This window comes from Grammomys surdaster, unplaced genomic scaffold (genome assembly GCF_004785775.1).
Source record: "Grammomys surdaster isolate TR1022 unplaced genomic scaffold, NIH_TR_1.0 369, whole genome shotgun sequence".
Lineage (NCBI taxonomy): Eukaryota > Metazoa > Chordata > Mammalia > Rodentia > Muridae > Grammomys > Grammomys surdaster.
In genome coordinates, this window is record NW_021604788.1 from 953631 (window position 1) to 969624 (window position 15994).

The window sequence follows — 15994 nt, forward strand, 5'->3', positions numbered from 1 at the left end:
AAAACAATGGAGTTAAGGACTCCAGTTTTCTGGCAAATTTATCTTTTTCCAACAACTATTTCCAGGATAGATGTGATGTTCTGGTATCTCACAAAATAGGTATCTGAAAATTGAGACCTATGTATCACAGTGCTTTGATGGAGTTCAAGACACCAACAAGCAGGTTTAGCATTTTATTATGAACAGATTGGCATAAAGTTCCTTATTGTGTATTCAATTAAGGCAACACTGTGTGGCTCTAGTTTTTATCACCAAGGATAAAAATCAAATCCTCATTCTAATTCCCCTGCTAATTCTGATTGGGGGTGGTGGTGGTGCAAACAAAAGGTGGTCACTTTCATTAGCCCTGTACAGCCCCCTACTTTGCTACAGTGTTCCTGTATAAAATCTCCCTGGTCTGCTGGGATTGCCAATTCTCTGTTAAAGGACATTTCTATGTTCCAACAAACCTGGGGAACAGTTTGGTGTATTTGGTTTGAGAGGGCCTTTGACATGCCAGGGCACCATTGCCACACCATCAGAACTAATAAAAGAGTAGATGTACACCTTAGCATCTGAAGGCCCCCTATTCGTTGATCTGTTCTTCATCCTCATCTTCAAAAGCCTCTTCCCTGTTGTTGATAGTGGCATTTTGGTACTGCTATTATTTGGCCACTAGGTCATTCATGTTACTCTCAGCATCCATGAACCAGTGAAGGAAGGTCTTGTGGTGGAATGTGGCTTAGAATTGCACTGAGATGTGCTTGAATAGCTCCTGGATGGCATTGCTATTGCCAATGAAAGTGGAGAATATCTTTAGTCCCCATGGTGGGATGTCATACACAGTTACCATAATGTTGTTGGGTATGTACTCCACAAAGTAGCTGCTGTTCTTGTTCTGAATGGCCAGCATCTGCACATCTGCCTCCTTCATGGACATGGGTGAAGTCCATGAAGACAGTGGTGATAGTCACAGGCAGCCAGCATGTTCTTGGCGTTGAACATCTGCTGTGTGAGCTCAGGCACTATCAGAGCCTGGTACTGCTGATTGTCTGGGGTGAGGTGGGCGAAGCCAGGCATGAAGAAGTGCAGGCACAGGAAGGGCACCATGTTCACAACCAGGTTGGTCATGAGTTGTTTCATGTGTTGGCCATGGAAACACAGTGACTTGGTGACACTGCTCAAGGTGGCAGACACCAAGTGGTTGAGGTCCCCCATAAGTGGGTATGATCCACTTGAGTGTGTGGAAGCAGATGTCTATTGTAGAGGGAATCATTGTCCATTCAGTAGGTCCTATTGGTATACTCCACCAGCTAGTGCACACAGACAGCATGACATTATAGGGCTTCACAACAGTGTCTAAGACCTTGGGTGGCTGCATGATGTTGAAGGTGTTCATGATGCAGTCCAGGTACTCCTCTCGGATCTTGCTGAAGAGCAGTGTGCCCATGCCTGAGCCTGTGCCACTGCCCAGAAAATGTGTGAGCTACAAGCCTTTCAGACAGCCCCAGTGCTCACACTCTTTGCACACCACATTTAGCACTGAGTTTACCAGCTCCATGCCCTCAGAGTAGTGGCCCTTGGACCAATTGTTCCTGGCACCCATTTTGTACTACAAGGCATCAAGATTCCAAAGGGGATATTTATTCAGTGAAAGAGATTGGAGCAAAGGAACAGGAATCATGAGGTACCCATTAAGGTGCCTAGAAGGCAGATGAGCAGGTACCTCTTCAGACAGGCCAATTATGAATCCAGGGGCCAGGATCTATGAAATAATATTGACTTTCAGTTTATTCAGCTGTTAAATTCTCAAGATTATTTAAATGGTAACATCTAATCTCTTTATATGCTAGACAAAAATTAGAAGTGATAAGAAAACCTGTGCAAGAGCGTATTATTTGTTTTCAGGATTTATTTTGTGTTTTGAACCAGAGACTATCTTTTTTTTTCTGTAGCCTAGAGGCCAAAATCAATACTATACTATGAAACATTTCTCTTTCCACAGTTGGTACAAAATAGGGTAGCTTTCTTCTTTAGGCCAATTGGAATATAAGAAGCTAATTAATATCAAAATTACATCATACATAGTATTCATAGTCTTACACAGGTTTTCTGTTTTATTTAAAATATATTTTTCTCACACAATATATTCTGATTACACTTCACCTCCCTCTATGCCTCCCAGTTCCTCCCCACTTCCATCCCATCCCTTTTCTGTCTCTCCTTAGAAAACAAACAGGCTTCTAAGGGATAATATAATATAACAAAACTAACATATAAAAAGGAGAAGGAAAAATAAACAGAGAAAGCGCAACTGACCCACTCTTTTGCACACCCAGGGATCCCATAAAAACACTAAACTAGAAACCATAATATATATGGAAAGAACCTGTAGTGTGTGTGTGTGTGTGTGTGTGAGTGTGTGTGTGTGTGTGCAATGTTTTTGTGTGTGTTTGTGTGTAATCAATATTATAGAAACAATAAAATATCTATCCCTATGTCTGTCTGTCTGTCTGTCTGTCTGTCTGTCTACCTATCTATTTAAATCCCTGAGAAGACACTGAAGAGCTCAGCTCAGGAACTTTAGAACACTTGTTCCTCTGGGAGAGAGAGGCTAATTAACATTCCTCAGACCACAGGGGGAGGGGACCCACCTGAGGGTGGGGGAAGCCCAGAGCACATGGGCACATCCCACAGGACTGACCTTGGCCATCCACAGACAAGGGAATTCCCTGCTACCTCATTCCCTAAAGGCTAATCAGTTTAAAAGTCACACTGTTCTACCAATCATATTATGCCTAACTGCTTTTCTCTATGCTACACCTAGAAATTGTATAAAAGATCTGCTGAATGAGTTGCCTGGGGTCACCTCTCCTTTTTGATGCAGGATAACCCCAGCATGCTGGAACAATAAATTCTTCTTGCTTTTGCAATGATCCCCTGGCTCCACATTGTTCACTCAGGGGAGGGGGTCTCTGGTAAATTAAGGCTCGTCAGAGTCTTACAACACTAGACCCTTTAATATAATTTAAGTGACATATGATTTCACTAGAGTTCTAACAAATTACAAAGATGAATAGACAAACACCCACCATTCTAGCTTTCTAAGACATGGCAGTAAAATGCCAAGTAATATAAGCACCTCACTTTCTTTCCTCACCTGGGGTGTAAAATATTTAAGAAATCCTCATGAAGTAATCAAGACAGTCTCACCAAGATACTGAGGCATAATCATAGTGTTATAGAATGATTCTTCTCATCTTACACTATACCATCACATCTAGAAGGCTCCTGTGTAGTACCACAGGAATATTAAATATAAAATTACATATTTGAAAGAAGAAGGGAGACAAAAATGAAAGACAGCAGAAGTTTTAGCTTTTAACACCTATGAGTATAGTGAATGCAACATTAATTCTAACCATAAAAATATAAAATTTCATACTGAATTCAGTATTAATAAACCAAGACATCATACTGTGCTTTAAAAAAATTATGGATAAAATGAATATTTATAATCAGCTTCTAATATGGAATGCATTTTAGAATTATCAGTTTAGGTAATTAAAATACCTCTGCCTAAAATATTAAGAATCCTAAAAGTAAAATATAAAATATACACATATTAACTGGAGTTTAAGCAGATACATGAGAGAGAATAAAGTTGAATACATTCAGTATTTTTAAATAACCCACCAACTTAGAATTCTATAGCCACCATATTTTTCTTCAACATGAAGAATGGAAAGCTCTGTGATAAGCAAAATCTGACATGTTTTGCAAAACATGGTTTGCAAGGAATATTAAAATAATTCCTTCATAAAAAATAAATTATGTAAATCAGAAACACAGAAGTATAGGAAAACATGATTGTGTGGTAGAATAAATAAATACACAAAATAACATTTTATTCTGTTTTTTTTTTCAGTAGATCTAGCGTATAAAATTTGCTTGAAATGACTGCATTCAGGTATATGTTATGAATAGCAAAATATATGAGAGCAATAGAATAAGAAACAGGAAGCAAAAGTTGAGAATAGTCTGCTAAAATATATTTGCATGATTTATAAAGTATTACAGTAGAATTTCAAACTAGACTTTGTTTGCAAACATTCATTTAAATATCTAAAGAAATCAGCAACAAGTTTTTGAAAATTTAAAATTTCTATGTTACAAAAGAAACAGGAAAATAAAAATTCTCAATTACAATAGAAAATATATAACAATCATAGTTGTATATACACTGAATATTCCTGAGTTAAAAATAAATTATAAAGAGACTGGAGTGATGTCTTAGCAGTTAAGAGCACTGCTTGCTCTTCCTCTGCATTCAGGTTTAATTCCCAGCACCCACATGGCAGCTCACTGACATCTTTAACTCCAGTTCCAGGGAATGTGATGCCTTCTTTTAGCCTTTGCAGGCACTAGGGACACACAGCACTTGCAGTTAAAAGATGTATGCAGGCAAAATACCCAGATACATAAAATGAAAAATAAATTTTTAATGAAAATTAAATAGTTAAAAAGACAAATCCATTTGTATAGTTAAATATTTCAACATTCCCCTTTGTGTAATTTACAAGTCCAAAGCAAATAATTAAAGGATTTAGTTGTAAAGAATAATCATTTACTGAAATATATGTAGTCTTTCTACAATATTGATCACAATAGTTCACAACTTGAAGTTTACATAGAATAAACACACACAAGGACCGCATTCTTCCCCATTTAATAACTTATGTGACAAATTTAAAGGAACAGAAACCTTACAATGTATTCTATAAGTCCATGAAAAAATTAATGTAGAAATTCACTACAGAAACATTATAAGAATACCCTAAAATATTTAGAGATTGCAGTAATACTTCTAAAGAAAACACAAATCAAAGGAGTCTTTAAAGCATTTTTAAAGATAAATGGAATGAAAGCAAATTCATCAAAATATCTGAGTGTCATCAAAAGCAGTATTTGGGGGATATTTATAGGAATTAAATTTTTGTGTTAAAAATAAATGATATATACTATAATCATGCAAACTTCCTATCATAGATAATTATAATAAAAAGAAAATTTAAACTTGAATTAAAATGAACAAATGAAACTGAAAACTAATAGAGAAAAACAATAGAAACGAATTATAGCATTTAAATAAATTGGTAAATAAAGCTCATAGACTTCTGTCCATATTAAAAAGGGAAAAGATATAAGCTATAAACATAACATAGAGGATACCATAAGTATGGGTATTAAAAATATACTAGACTTTCATGTTGTTTCTTGTGTTTGAACTCAGTCCCTCATATTTGTAATGTAAGCACTTTACCAACTCATCTATTTCTCAGTCCTACAAGTCTAATGAAAGCAGTAAAGTAAAAGGAGACCATTGTAGGCAGGTATAATCACTCTGGAAATCAGTCTGGCAGTTCCTCAAAAAATTGGACATAGCATTACCTGAGGACCAGCTATACCACTCCTGGGCATGTAATAAGGACAAATGTTCCACCATCTTCATATCAGCCATATTTATAATAGCCAGAATCTGGAAACAACCCAAATGTCTCTCAACAGAGGAATGGATACAGAAAATATGGTGCATTTACACAAGGGCATACTACTCAGCTATTAAAAACAATGACTCCATGAAACTCACAGACAAATGGATGGAACTAGAAAACACATGGTATGTATTCACTGATAAGAGGATATTAACCCAAAAGTTTAGAATACCCAATATTCAATTCACAGACCACAGGTCCAAGAAGAAAGAAGACAAAAGTGTGGCTGTTTAAGTGCTTCTTAGAAGGGCAAACATAATACTCACAGGAGGAAACACAGGGACAAAGAGTGGAGCAGAGATTGAAGGAAAGGCCAATAAGAGGTTGCCCCACATGGGTATCCATGCCATATACAGTCACCAAACCCAGACACTATTGCAGATGCCAAGAAATGCTTTCTGACAGGAGCCTGTTATAGATGTCTCCTGAGAGGCTCTGCCAGAGTCTAACATATTCAGAGGCAGATGCTTGCAGCTAACCATTGAACTGATCACAGGGTTTCCAATGGAGGAGTTAGAGTGAAGACTGAAGGAGCTGAAGGAGCTTGTGGCCCCATAAGAAGAGTGACAATATCAACCAACCAGAGCTCCAGCCTGAGAGCACATAGGGAGGGACCTATGGCTCCAGCTGTATATGTAGGGGAAAATGGCCTTGTTGGGCATAGGTGGGAGAGGAGATCCTTGGTCCCATGAAGGCTGGACGCCAAGTGATGGGAAATTCAAGGGTGGGGAGGTAGGACTGGGCGGGTGGGTGGGGGCACATCCTCATAGAAGCAGGAGGATGGGGGCATAGGATTGGGGGCTCCAGGGTAGGAGGAAAGGGGTAAGGGGGAATCACATCTGAAATGTAAACAAAATATCCCATAAAAAAATAGTTATATGAAAAAAAAAGAAGAAGAGAAAAAGAAAGATATCCCAGAACACTAACATATATAGTGTCCCACCTCCTTTTGAAATTTAATGTTTTCTGTTTGGTAAAGTAAAAAAAAAAGAGAGAGAGAGGATCTAGAGGAGCAGAAAACCAATGGACTGTAAGTTGTATATTAAATAAATTGTCCATCACACTTTCAAAAAGTGTTCTAGACAAGCCTGGCTTATGGACCTATCTCATTAGGTATGAAGAAATGAACACATTTCCATTTCATTTATCTCCATCCAAATCATGTAAAAATATTAAAAATCACTTTAGTATTTTTTAATTATTTCATTTTTTTTAGATTATAAATATAAAATCCCCCTGGCATGACTACCTAAATATTAGCTGAATAAGCACAACACCAATTGGCATGCCAAAGTGGACTAGAGAATGCCTGTGAAGCTCCAACCTTACCTTAAATAATTACAGGCAGATAGGGAATCCTAAAAGCAATAGTTTTCCCCATGGAAGGCACACTACTTGGTTATCCAATAGCAAATGGCCAGCTCTGAAAATATACATATAAATAGCATTATACAGGTTTATCAGGCTGTACACAGAATTTAGGGATATTTTATATCTCTAAATTTTAAAGAGAACAAGGATATTAGAGATGACAGAAGTAGAAAAGTATAGGGGAAATTATGTAATTATAATCACTCAACCATTTTAGTAGGCTAGTTTCCCTTTATTCAAAGACAAGATGACAATACACCAATTAACTGGCAGGTAAGAGAGCTTACTCACAGAGAAAATAATATTTTCTACAAGTTCAGGTATATATAATTTTGTAGTGCACAAGTGTAAATAGGCTGTGTTGTGTTGTGCATGTGTGAAATAAAAACAAAAGGGTGAATTCACATTAGAAAATAGTACATTGGAAGCTAGTGCTTCCTTAAGAAGTTAAAACAAGTTTAAGGCCAGCCTGGTCTACAGAGTGAGTTCCAGGACAGCCAGGACGACACAGAGAAACCCTGTCTCAAAAAAAAAAAAAGAAGTTAAAACAAACATGACCATGTGCAGGATTAAAAACAAATGAAAAAATATATATTTAGAAGTCTTGGTTAATCATCTAATAAAAAGGACAAGTTTCAAAACATCAAGAATATTCTAACTGTACAAAATATAAAAGTAAATATAAATGTAAAAATTCTTTATAGAGCAGATATAACAACCTATTCATAAAACAGGAAAGAAATATATCTGCATTACCATGTATACTGTTTATTTGCCACATATGATATCACTGTAAAGATGTCACTAAATCTTAATTTTTCACACATTTAACTGTTTTACATTAATGAATATATGAATGACAACTGCCCTTAAACAGCTGTTTCCATGATTGAAATAAACCATGAAAAAATTGTGAAGTAAATAAAAGATATTAATAATTAACAGCAGTGCCACTAAATATGTATAGAAGTAGAAGCAGATCTGAAGCCTGTATAAGCAAATGTGTTGAGAGATTATGCCACTAAAAACATAAAATATTAATGGATGATACCTGGTTATTACTTTAATCTCATATTTAACAAAATATACCCACAAATATGAACAGGAAATCAAGTATCAAGTCTTCTGACTACATCTGATACGAGTGGAAACTCAAGTCACAAATCTTGAGCATATCATAAAGCCAAAATTACATAGGACCCAATCATGGATGTTAGGTCAAGACGCACTTTCACCTTTACCTTTAGGTGCTATTGTGTAACACCTTGTTTAGAGGAAAGAGATAATTTCATATCAGAAAATTTGTACTTCCAGGCCCAGCCAGCAGTCAGTATCATGACATTGCATAAGGAGAGAAGGACGTCACACATCAAATTACAAAGGAGCCAACAAGCATCTATCTTCCCCTCATGCTGACTTACCTACAATAATCAATCCAGTCAGAAGTGGTCACATACAGCTTATAGTATTTCATATCAGCAGTTGTAAGCATTAGTCCGGTTCTGAGTGGCTGGCCTAAAATCCTTAGGAATTTCAATAGAGAAGTAGCCAAGCACTTATATATAATCAAGATAAGAGCTTAGGTGTTCAGGCCTTCAGTGGGAAGATTAAAAACACAGAGGCAGCTGGATTTTCAGTTTGAGGCCACCCTTTGTTATACAGAAAGTCTGAGGCTACTTTGGACTACATAGTTAGACGCTGCCTCAAAATAAAAATAAAAATTTTAAACAAGCTAATATCTAATTAGAATATTTGTAGCAACCAAGCACTGTGGAACATTAGTGTTAACTTTGGATTCTGGAAACTGAGGAAGGATGATCAAAGTTTCAGACAACCCTAGGCTATGTAGGTATTCCTGGAAGGAAAGTATTCAAAACTTTAAGAAGATGCAGGGCTTTCTTCTCAAAAGAAGACTGACTACCTAGAGACTTATCCATAATTAATGACAAGGTGGTGGGCATGAATCATAAACTCAAAATTGCTTCATCTTCCTTTCTATTTAGGACTCTGATAGAAATGAGATGTTTAGTTCTACTCTCAGTTCATTCAAGAGGTGTCCCAGCCCTGTGAAAAAATCAACAGGAAAAAAAAACATTTTTTTTCTCTGAGAACATCCTCCCCTTACCTGAACAATGGAACTGGCCACTTAGAAAAGGGTCAAGGGGCAGAGCGGGGTGGGGGTTGGGGGGCAGGGAGCACAGGGAACCGGAAGAAGAGGACTCTGACTTCCGCTTTCACGGCCTTTGAGTCAAGGTCTTCGTCTGTGGCCTGTGATCAAGTAAGAAAGACCTGTAAGTGTTATTATGTGCCTTGGGGGATAATTTGAATTAAAACTGTGACAACACTAAACCCTTGTAAGTTCCCCTAAACCATAATTAATCCTGTAAAGGAGGTCACAGAGGCCTCACCCTTACTCTTGTCTCTGAAGTTCTAGAACGCTGGCAGCTAGGACCAGAGGCCATTATCTTTCCCAATGGTCTCTAAGGGAATGAAGTCTTAGGTGTAAGGCTGGTTGACTCTGGCAGCAAAAGGGGAATTCTTGAGACTTGCAGCATTACAAACTGGTTAATTGTCAAATTTTAAAGATTTAGTGTTCCATAACTAGTTGGGAGAGGGGCAGATAGCAGAAATCTGTATTATAGCAATTGTGGATCAAGGCATCCACAAAAAATGATATACTACCCACCTTTGTGTCTGGTAGAATAGGGAGATTAGAGCTTTGTTGTAAGGGGCTTTGCCTGCTGAGGACTTTGCTTATTGTGATAATCATTTTTTTAAAAAAATATTTATTTTCTTTTTACTTATTCACTTTATATTCTGCTCACTGCCCCCTTCCAGTCACTCCTGCCACAATCATTCTCCCTTTCTCCCTTTCTTCTCTGAGTAGGTTCCCCCAACCCCAGTTATGCCACCATCTTGACACTTGAAGTTTTGGGGATGCTAGGGGCTCCCTCTCCCACTGAAGCCAGACAAGGCAGCTCAGCTAGAATGTATCCCACATACAGGAAACAACGTTTGGGATATCCCCCATTCCAGTTGTTCGGGACCTATATGAAGGTCAAACTACACAAATGTTTCATATGTGCAAGGAGGCCTAGGTCCAGCCCATGTAAGTTTTGGTTGGTAGGTCAGACTCTGAGAACCCCAAGGGTCCAGGTTAATTGACTGTCTTGGTCTTCCTGTGGAACTCCTATCTCCTTTGGGGTCCACAATCCACTGCTTGACTATGGGTGTCTATATATGTCTGAGTCAGCTGGTAAGTGGATCCTCTCAGAGGACAACTTGCTCCTGTCTTCAAGCCTAACAAAGTATCATTGATTATGCTAAAGATTGATGCTTGGCCATGGGATGGGTCTCAAGTTGGGTTGGTTATTGGATGACCATTACCTCAGTCTCTGCTCCATCCCCTGTGTTTACATTTCTTGCAGATGGGATAAATTTTGGGTTGAAAGTTTTGTGCGTGAGTTGGTATGTCTATTGCTCCACTGGGGTTCCTGCCTGGCTTCAGGAGGGGGTCTCTTTAGGTTCCATATGCCTAATGCTGGGAGTCACAGTTAAGGTCAACCCCATTGATTATTGTGAAACTTCATTATCCTAGGTCTCTGTCTCCCCCTGTATATGCCCCCACCTCCTCACCCCTATAAATTGCAGATTTCCATTCATTCTTATGACCATTTAGCCATCTTTCCTGTCCCCCCCCCCCACATCTGATCCTGATTTCCCCATTTCCCTACCCATCCCCCATCCAGTTCCCTCTTTCCATCTGCCTCTTATGACTATTTTATTGCTTCTTCTAAGTGAGATTCAAACTCCTTGCTTGGGCCTTCCTTCTTGTTTAACTTCTTTGGGTCTGCGGAGTATGGGAATCATACTCTTGATAACAGCAACAAGAGCTCTTCAATATCTCCTCTGATGCAGCACTACAAGTCCTGAGGTCCTCTGAATAAAGTGGTAGCAGTGAAGTGGTTGTTAAAATTTCCTGTGTGCAACTAGAGAAGTTTGTAGAATGAACTTCAGAGTAACAGAGGGAAGTGGCTCTTCAGAATTTAATAACTGTGGATACCTAGTTGGGAATATAGATCATGAGCATTTTTATTCTTATTTAGTGGGAACAGCCTGTTCTCTCACTCTAGGTAACTAGGCTATCATACAGCAATCTAATAAACTATTTTCTTTTGCAGGGTTCTTGGGATTCAAGCAGACAAAGAGAATAGTAGTCCTAACCAAGCTGAACAGGAGAAGAGGAACACAGTATGTTGCCCTACAGGAAAGCAATGAAGGAGACCTTTCTAAAAGCAAAGGTGTTCACTACTTTGCAATGGTATGGTGCTCACATATTGTCATTCTATTCTTCCAGGTTCCTGCTTTGCCAGCTCTCCTGACTACAGCCCTGCCTGTTGCCTCTGACCCCTGTTGTCATGCCAAGGGGCCACAAGAATAAGGGCCACTCCCATGCTAAACGTCACCGTGGACGTGGGGGTAGCCAAGGTCTCCAGAGTGATCACCCTACTTCAGGCAGAAGGTCAGCGTCTCTTCCTGTTAGCCAAGCTAATTCCCCAAGCTTTTCTGGGGCTTCCACTCCTCAGAGAGCTGTGTTTTCTGCATCTCCTGATGCAGATATATCCAGCACAGGCTCTGATCTAGGTGCTGAGGCTCCTACTGGTAGTGGTGATACAGAAAGTCTATGTACCTTCAAAGCAGAAGCCATCACTCAGCCGATATGCACAGATGCTCTTACCAAGAAGGCTAGTATGTTGGTAGAGTTCCTGCTGGAGAAGTTTCAGAAGAGTGAAGAGTTTACAGATGCTGATATGCTGAGAGTGGTCAGTAAGAAATACAAGACACAGTTTTCTGACATCCTGAGGAAATCTTCCTCCCGAATGGAAATGATCTTTGGAATGCAGTTAAAGAAAATCAATACCAGTAGTCAATCCTATGCCATTGTCAGCAAGCTAGGTCTCTCCACTGCTGAAATTCTAAGTGGCAAGAGGGGATTGCCAAAGATGGGTCTTTTGATGACCATCTTGGGTCTGATTTTCACAAAAGGCAACCGTGCCACTGAGGATGAGATCTGGAAATTCCTGAATGTGTTAGGAGTGTATGCAGGGAGGAAGCACATGATTTTTGGGGAACCCCGAAGGCTCATCACCAAAGATCTGGTTGAGCAAAATTACCTTGAGATCCGCAAGATGTCTGAGGGTAAATCCCCAAGATATGATTTCCTGTGGGGTTTTCGGGCCCATTTAGAAACCAGTAAAATGAAAGTCCTTGAAGTTTGGGCTAAGATCAATGACACCGTTCCTAGCTTCTTCCCTGTTCCGTATGAAGAAGCTCTTAAAGAACAAATGGAGAGAACACAACGGGGATCTTTAGCCTTGGGTCCCCCAGCTGCAATGGACAGGGTTCATCCCAGGTGTATGTCCTGCAGCTTTTCCCACAAATAGCTGCAACTGAAGTTGAGCTTTCAATTCCTGTTTGAAATGTAGTCAACCTTCTATGTAGTGGAGAGTTTATGGGTTACAGGAATAAAGCATATGTTTTCTTTTATTTGTTTATACATGAGTAAATGATATGTATATTTGCTTTGGTGAACTGCAAATGTTCTACTGATGGAAAGTTAATTTGTTTCACAATCTTTGTTTCTCCATGCTATGCTTGATAAATTTATTGCTGCATTTCAATGTTACAACCAAGAGTTCTGTTACTTTAAAAACAACTTGAAAATTTTTCACAAGTTCTTTTTTAGAATTACATAAGAAAACATGAATTTGTAAAAGTGATTCTCATGGAAATGTAATGCCACACATTGGTGAAACAAATACAGTAATAAACTAATTAGCTGTATGATTTTGTCTATTGTTTGTAATATCTATTGAGACAAACATGGAGTTGATTACTCAATGTATTAATTGTTTCATGGTTTCCTAGAGGTATGCTTTTAGCTAGTATTTTTTTTAACTAATTAATATTGGAAATCTACATCATCACCATGTTGTCTGAAGATAAATGGTCCATGCAACTATGAGTGCCTTGTAACTTCTCTAATAGAATACAAAGAGAATCTCTGAATGTTCTATTAAGAATCTAATAGATTCTTGTATATTCTTTAACAAAATTTTATTGTCTAATAGAATTTTAAAATAGAATTCTGTAAGAGAATGATTTTTACCATCTTAGGCCAAAATAATTTTAGCAATAACTTCCATTAATTAAAGACCCAGTTTTTGCCATGTGATTTAGATCCATTTCATACCCAAATCCTATATGACAGGCTTTATCAGATTCACTCTGTAGTAAAACAACCTACTAATTTCTGAAGTTTGCACGATTGGTACAGAAGGATTAACTACATTGTCTAAATTTCTCTAAAATCTACATTGTTGTAGTCCTCCAAGCATGAATCAGGCCATGGGTCACTTATTTAATTTTTGATTACTATTTCTAAATGTATTTTTATTAATAAACTCAAGGCCTGAAGCCCCAAACAATCATTTTCATACACAATCCAAAGAATAAGCAATGAAATTATTAATTTTTGAATTATTGTGAATAGTACATTAGAAACACAACGTTTGTGAGTATGAAACCAACCTGACCCACATAGTGATTTTGAGGTCAGCCTGTGCCATACACTGCCTGAAAAAAAGAGTGACTGCTTGGCAGTCTCACTATCAACACTGTCAATGTAATTAAAATTCAAAGATTAAGGACGACAAGTCATAAGACTCATTCTTTGTCCTGTAGAATTTATGCACATTTGCATAGAAGAGCTGACTGATTATTATATTTTATGTGTGATAGCACACCTGTCCTGAGATTTCTACTTTTTGCTTCCCTTTCCACATCTTACATTGTTACTGAGACTTAGCCTATACCCTGCAAGGCCTTCAGAGGTAAAATGACTAAGAATTCAGAATGGGGTGGCATTTTCTTGGATGCTTGCTGTAATAGATTGAATATACTTGGCCCAGGGAGTGTCACTATTAGGAGGTGTGGCCTTGTTGGAGGAAGTGTGTGACAGTAATGGTGGGATTTGAGCCCCTCCTCTTAGCTGCCTGTAAACAGTCTTCTCCTGTTTGCCTTCAAACAAGATGTAGAACTCTCAGCTTCTCCTGCACCATGCCTACCGGCATGCTACTGTGCTCCTTGCCATGTTGGTAATGGACTAACTATCTGAACCTGTAAGCCAGCCCTAATTAAATATTGCCCTTTATAAGAATTACCTTGGTCATGGTGTCTCTTCACAGCAATGGAAAGCCCAGCTTATATACTTGCCATGGAAGATTTAAAAATCAATAAGAAGACACACATAAATAAGAACCAAAGAGGTAAATAGTAAAAGTAATCACAAAGAAAGAAGCCTAGGTCTTCATTCAGATCCAAAGAATGAGGCAGGGCTATATGAATAGTCCATCAACTAATAAGATTCTCAAGAGCACAAGCAATAAGAAAAGCATTATGTATAGAGATTTGTTTCATTTACATATTAATTTTATTACTCATAAGTTGAATTTTAAAATAGTTTTATCATTTAAACTTAAGTAGAATTGTAAAAATGAGAGAGCCGAGAGTACAGACCCAAGATGGTGTTCAGTGAAGCAAGGGTGTTTATTAGATACTGTGCCATAGTTAGATGAGGGCAAAATCTATTGTTTTATACAGCAAGAGGGGTGACTATGTATAACACAAATGAACTGACATCTGAAAAATGTGAGAAAATGATATTGCATGTTTTCATTATAAACAAAGTGTATATGTTTTAGACGATATATTCACTCAGATTTAAATAATCCACAGTGTTTAAAAACAGTAAGCATCATATTGCATCTTATAATTATGTGAAAGATTTTATTTTATATGTCTGTTAAAAATCTTATTTTGTTTTTATAAAATAATATATAGAGGAGACATATAAAATAAAATAGAAACAAATGGATTGCAAGACGGGAAGGTTAAAGTCCTGAGTAAGTACTAAGGACACATCCCTGACCAGAAAAGACCCCAAGTATTCTGAAACAGTCAGAAAACTATATAAACAGATGTAGAACCATCTGAAATATCTTGAAAAATAAAACTATGAAATTTGCAGATAAATGGATGGAACTGGACAATATTATACTGAATGTGGTAACCCAGACTCAGCAAGACAAACTACTGTATGATCGTTGTTATTTGTGGATCCTAGCTTTTAATGTTCAGTTTTTAGGATTTTAGTTTAATATTATTTGCAATAACAATATTTTTATTAAGTTTTTCATATATTTTGATAATGTTTTCCCCCTTCCATAATTCCTTCCAGATCTTCCCCACCTTTATATCCTCCAAACTCTGTTTTCTTTCTGCCTCTACTTCAAATACATGAAAAACAAAACAACCTAAACAGCACAAAACACACCAAATCCTACAAACTTGGAAAGCAAAATCAACAAAAGATAAATAAGACAAAATTGCCAAAACAAAGCATGAAAACAATGAAAGAAACTACTCCAAGATGTGGGTCTGTTCTGTAGGGTGGTTAACATAACAGTGACACTCCATTGGAGAAAACCCAATTTTCCTTTGCCAGCAAGTATCCATTGCAGATAGCTTCCTGTTTAGAGGTGACATACCTTGTTTAGTTCCCCATCTCAGTGGTAGGACTCTATCTGAATTGAACCTTCGCATGTCTTGTGTATGCTGCTATAGTCTCTGAAAATTAATATGTTTGTCAATTATGTTGTGCCTAAAAGACAGCATTTCTTTGGAGTCATGCATCACTTCTGATTGTTACAATCTTTTTTCCTTCTATTCCACATAGATTCTTGAGCCCCAAGGAGAGGGCTTTGATGAAGGCATCCTATTTAGGACTGAGTGTTCCAAAGTCTTTCACTCTGTAATCACTCTCCAGTTGTGAGTTTCTGTGTTAATTTCCAACTACAGCAAGAAGAATCTCCTCTGCTGAGGGTTGAATACAGTAGTGATCTATGAGTATAGCACTATGCCATTATGATATATTCTTTTAATGGTATGTTCCTTTTGCAGCATAATAGTTTTTGTGTAGGCCCATATCCTACCTAGTCTCAAGATCTTGGCTATTTTAACAGTATAAG

The 15994-nt window shown here is 37.8% G+C and overlaps 1 protein-coding gene and 1 pseudogene across 1 annotated transcript; one reads left to right on the plus strand and one right to left on the minus strand.

The window, feature by feature from the left end:
• Positions 1-565: 565 nt before the first annotated feature.
• LOC114631945 lies at positions 566-1576 on the minus strand (annotated as a pseudogene).
• A 9511-nt stretch (positions 1577-11087) lies between these two features.
• LOC114631955 (melanoma-associated antigen B4-like) lies at positions 11088-12752 on the plus strand. The gene is made up of 2 exons (XM_028780329.1): positions 11088-11156; positions 11263-12752. Exon 2 carries the CDS (start codon positions 11324-11326, stop codon positions 12347-12349), a length of 1026 nt encoding a protein of 341 aa, XP_028636162.1. The 5' UTR covers positions 11088-11156; positions 11263-11323; the 3' UTR covers positions 12350-12752.
• The last annotated feature ends 3242 nt before the right edge of the window (positions 12753-15994 follow it).

Bases quoted from the DNA above. Each gene is read 5' to 3' on its own strand.
- LOC114631955 (XM_028780329.1), top strand. From the start codon at position 11,324: ATGCCAAGGGGCCACAAGAATAAGGGCCACTCCCATGCTAAACGTCAC.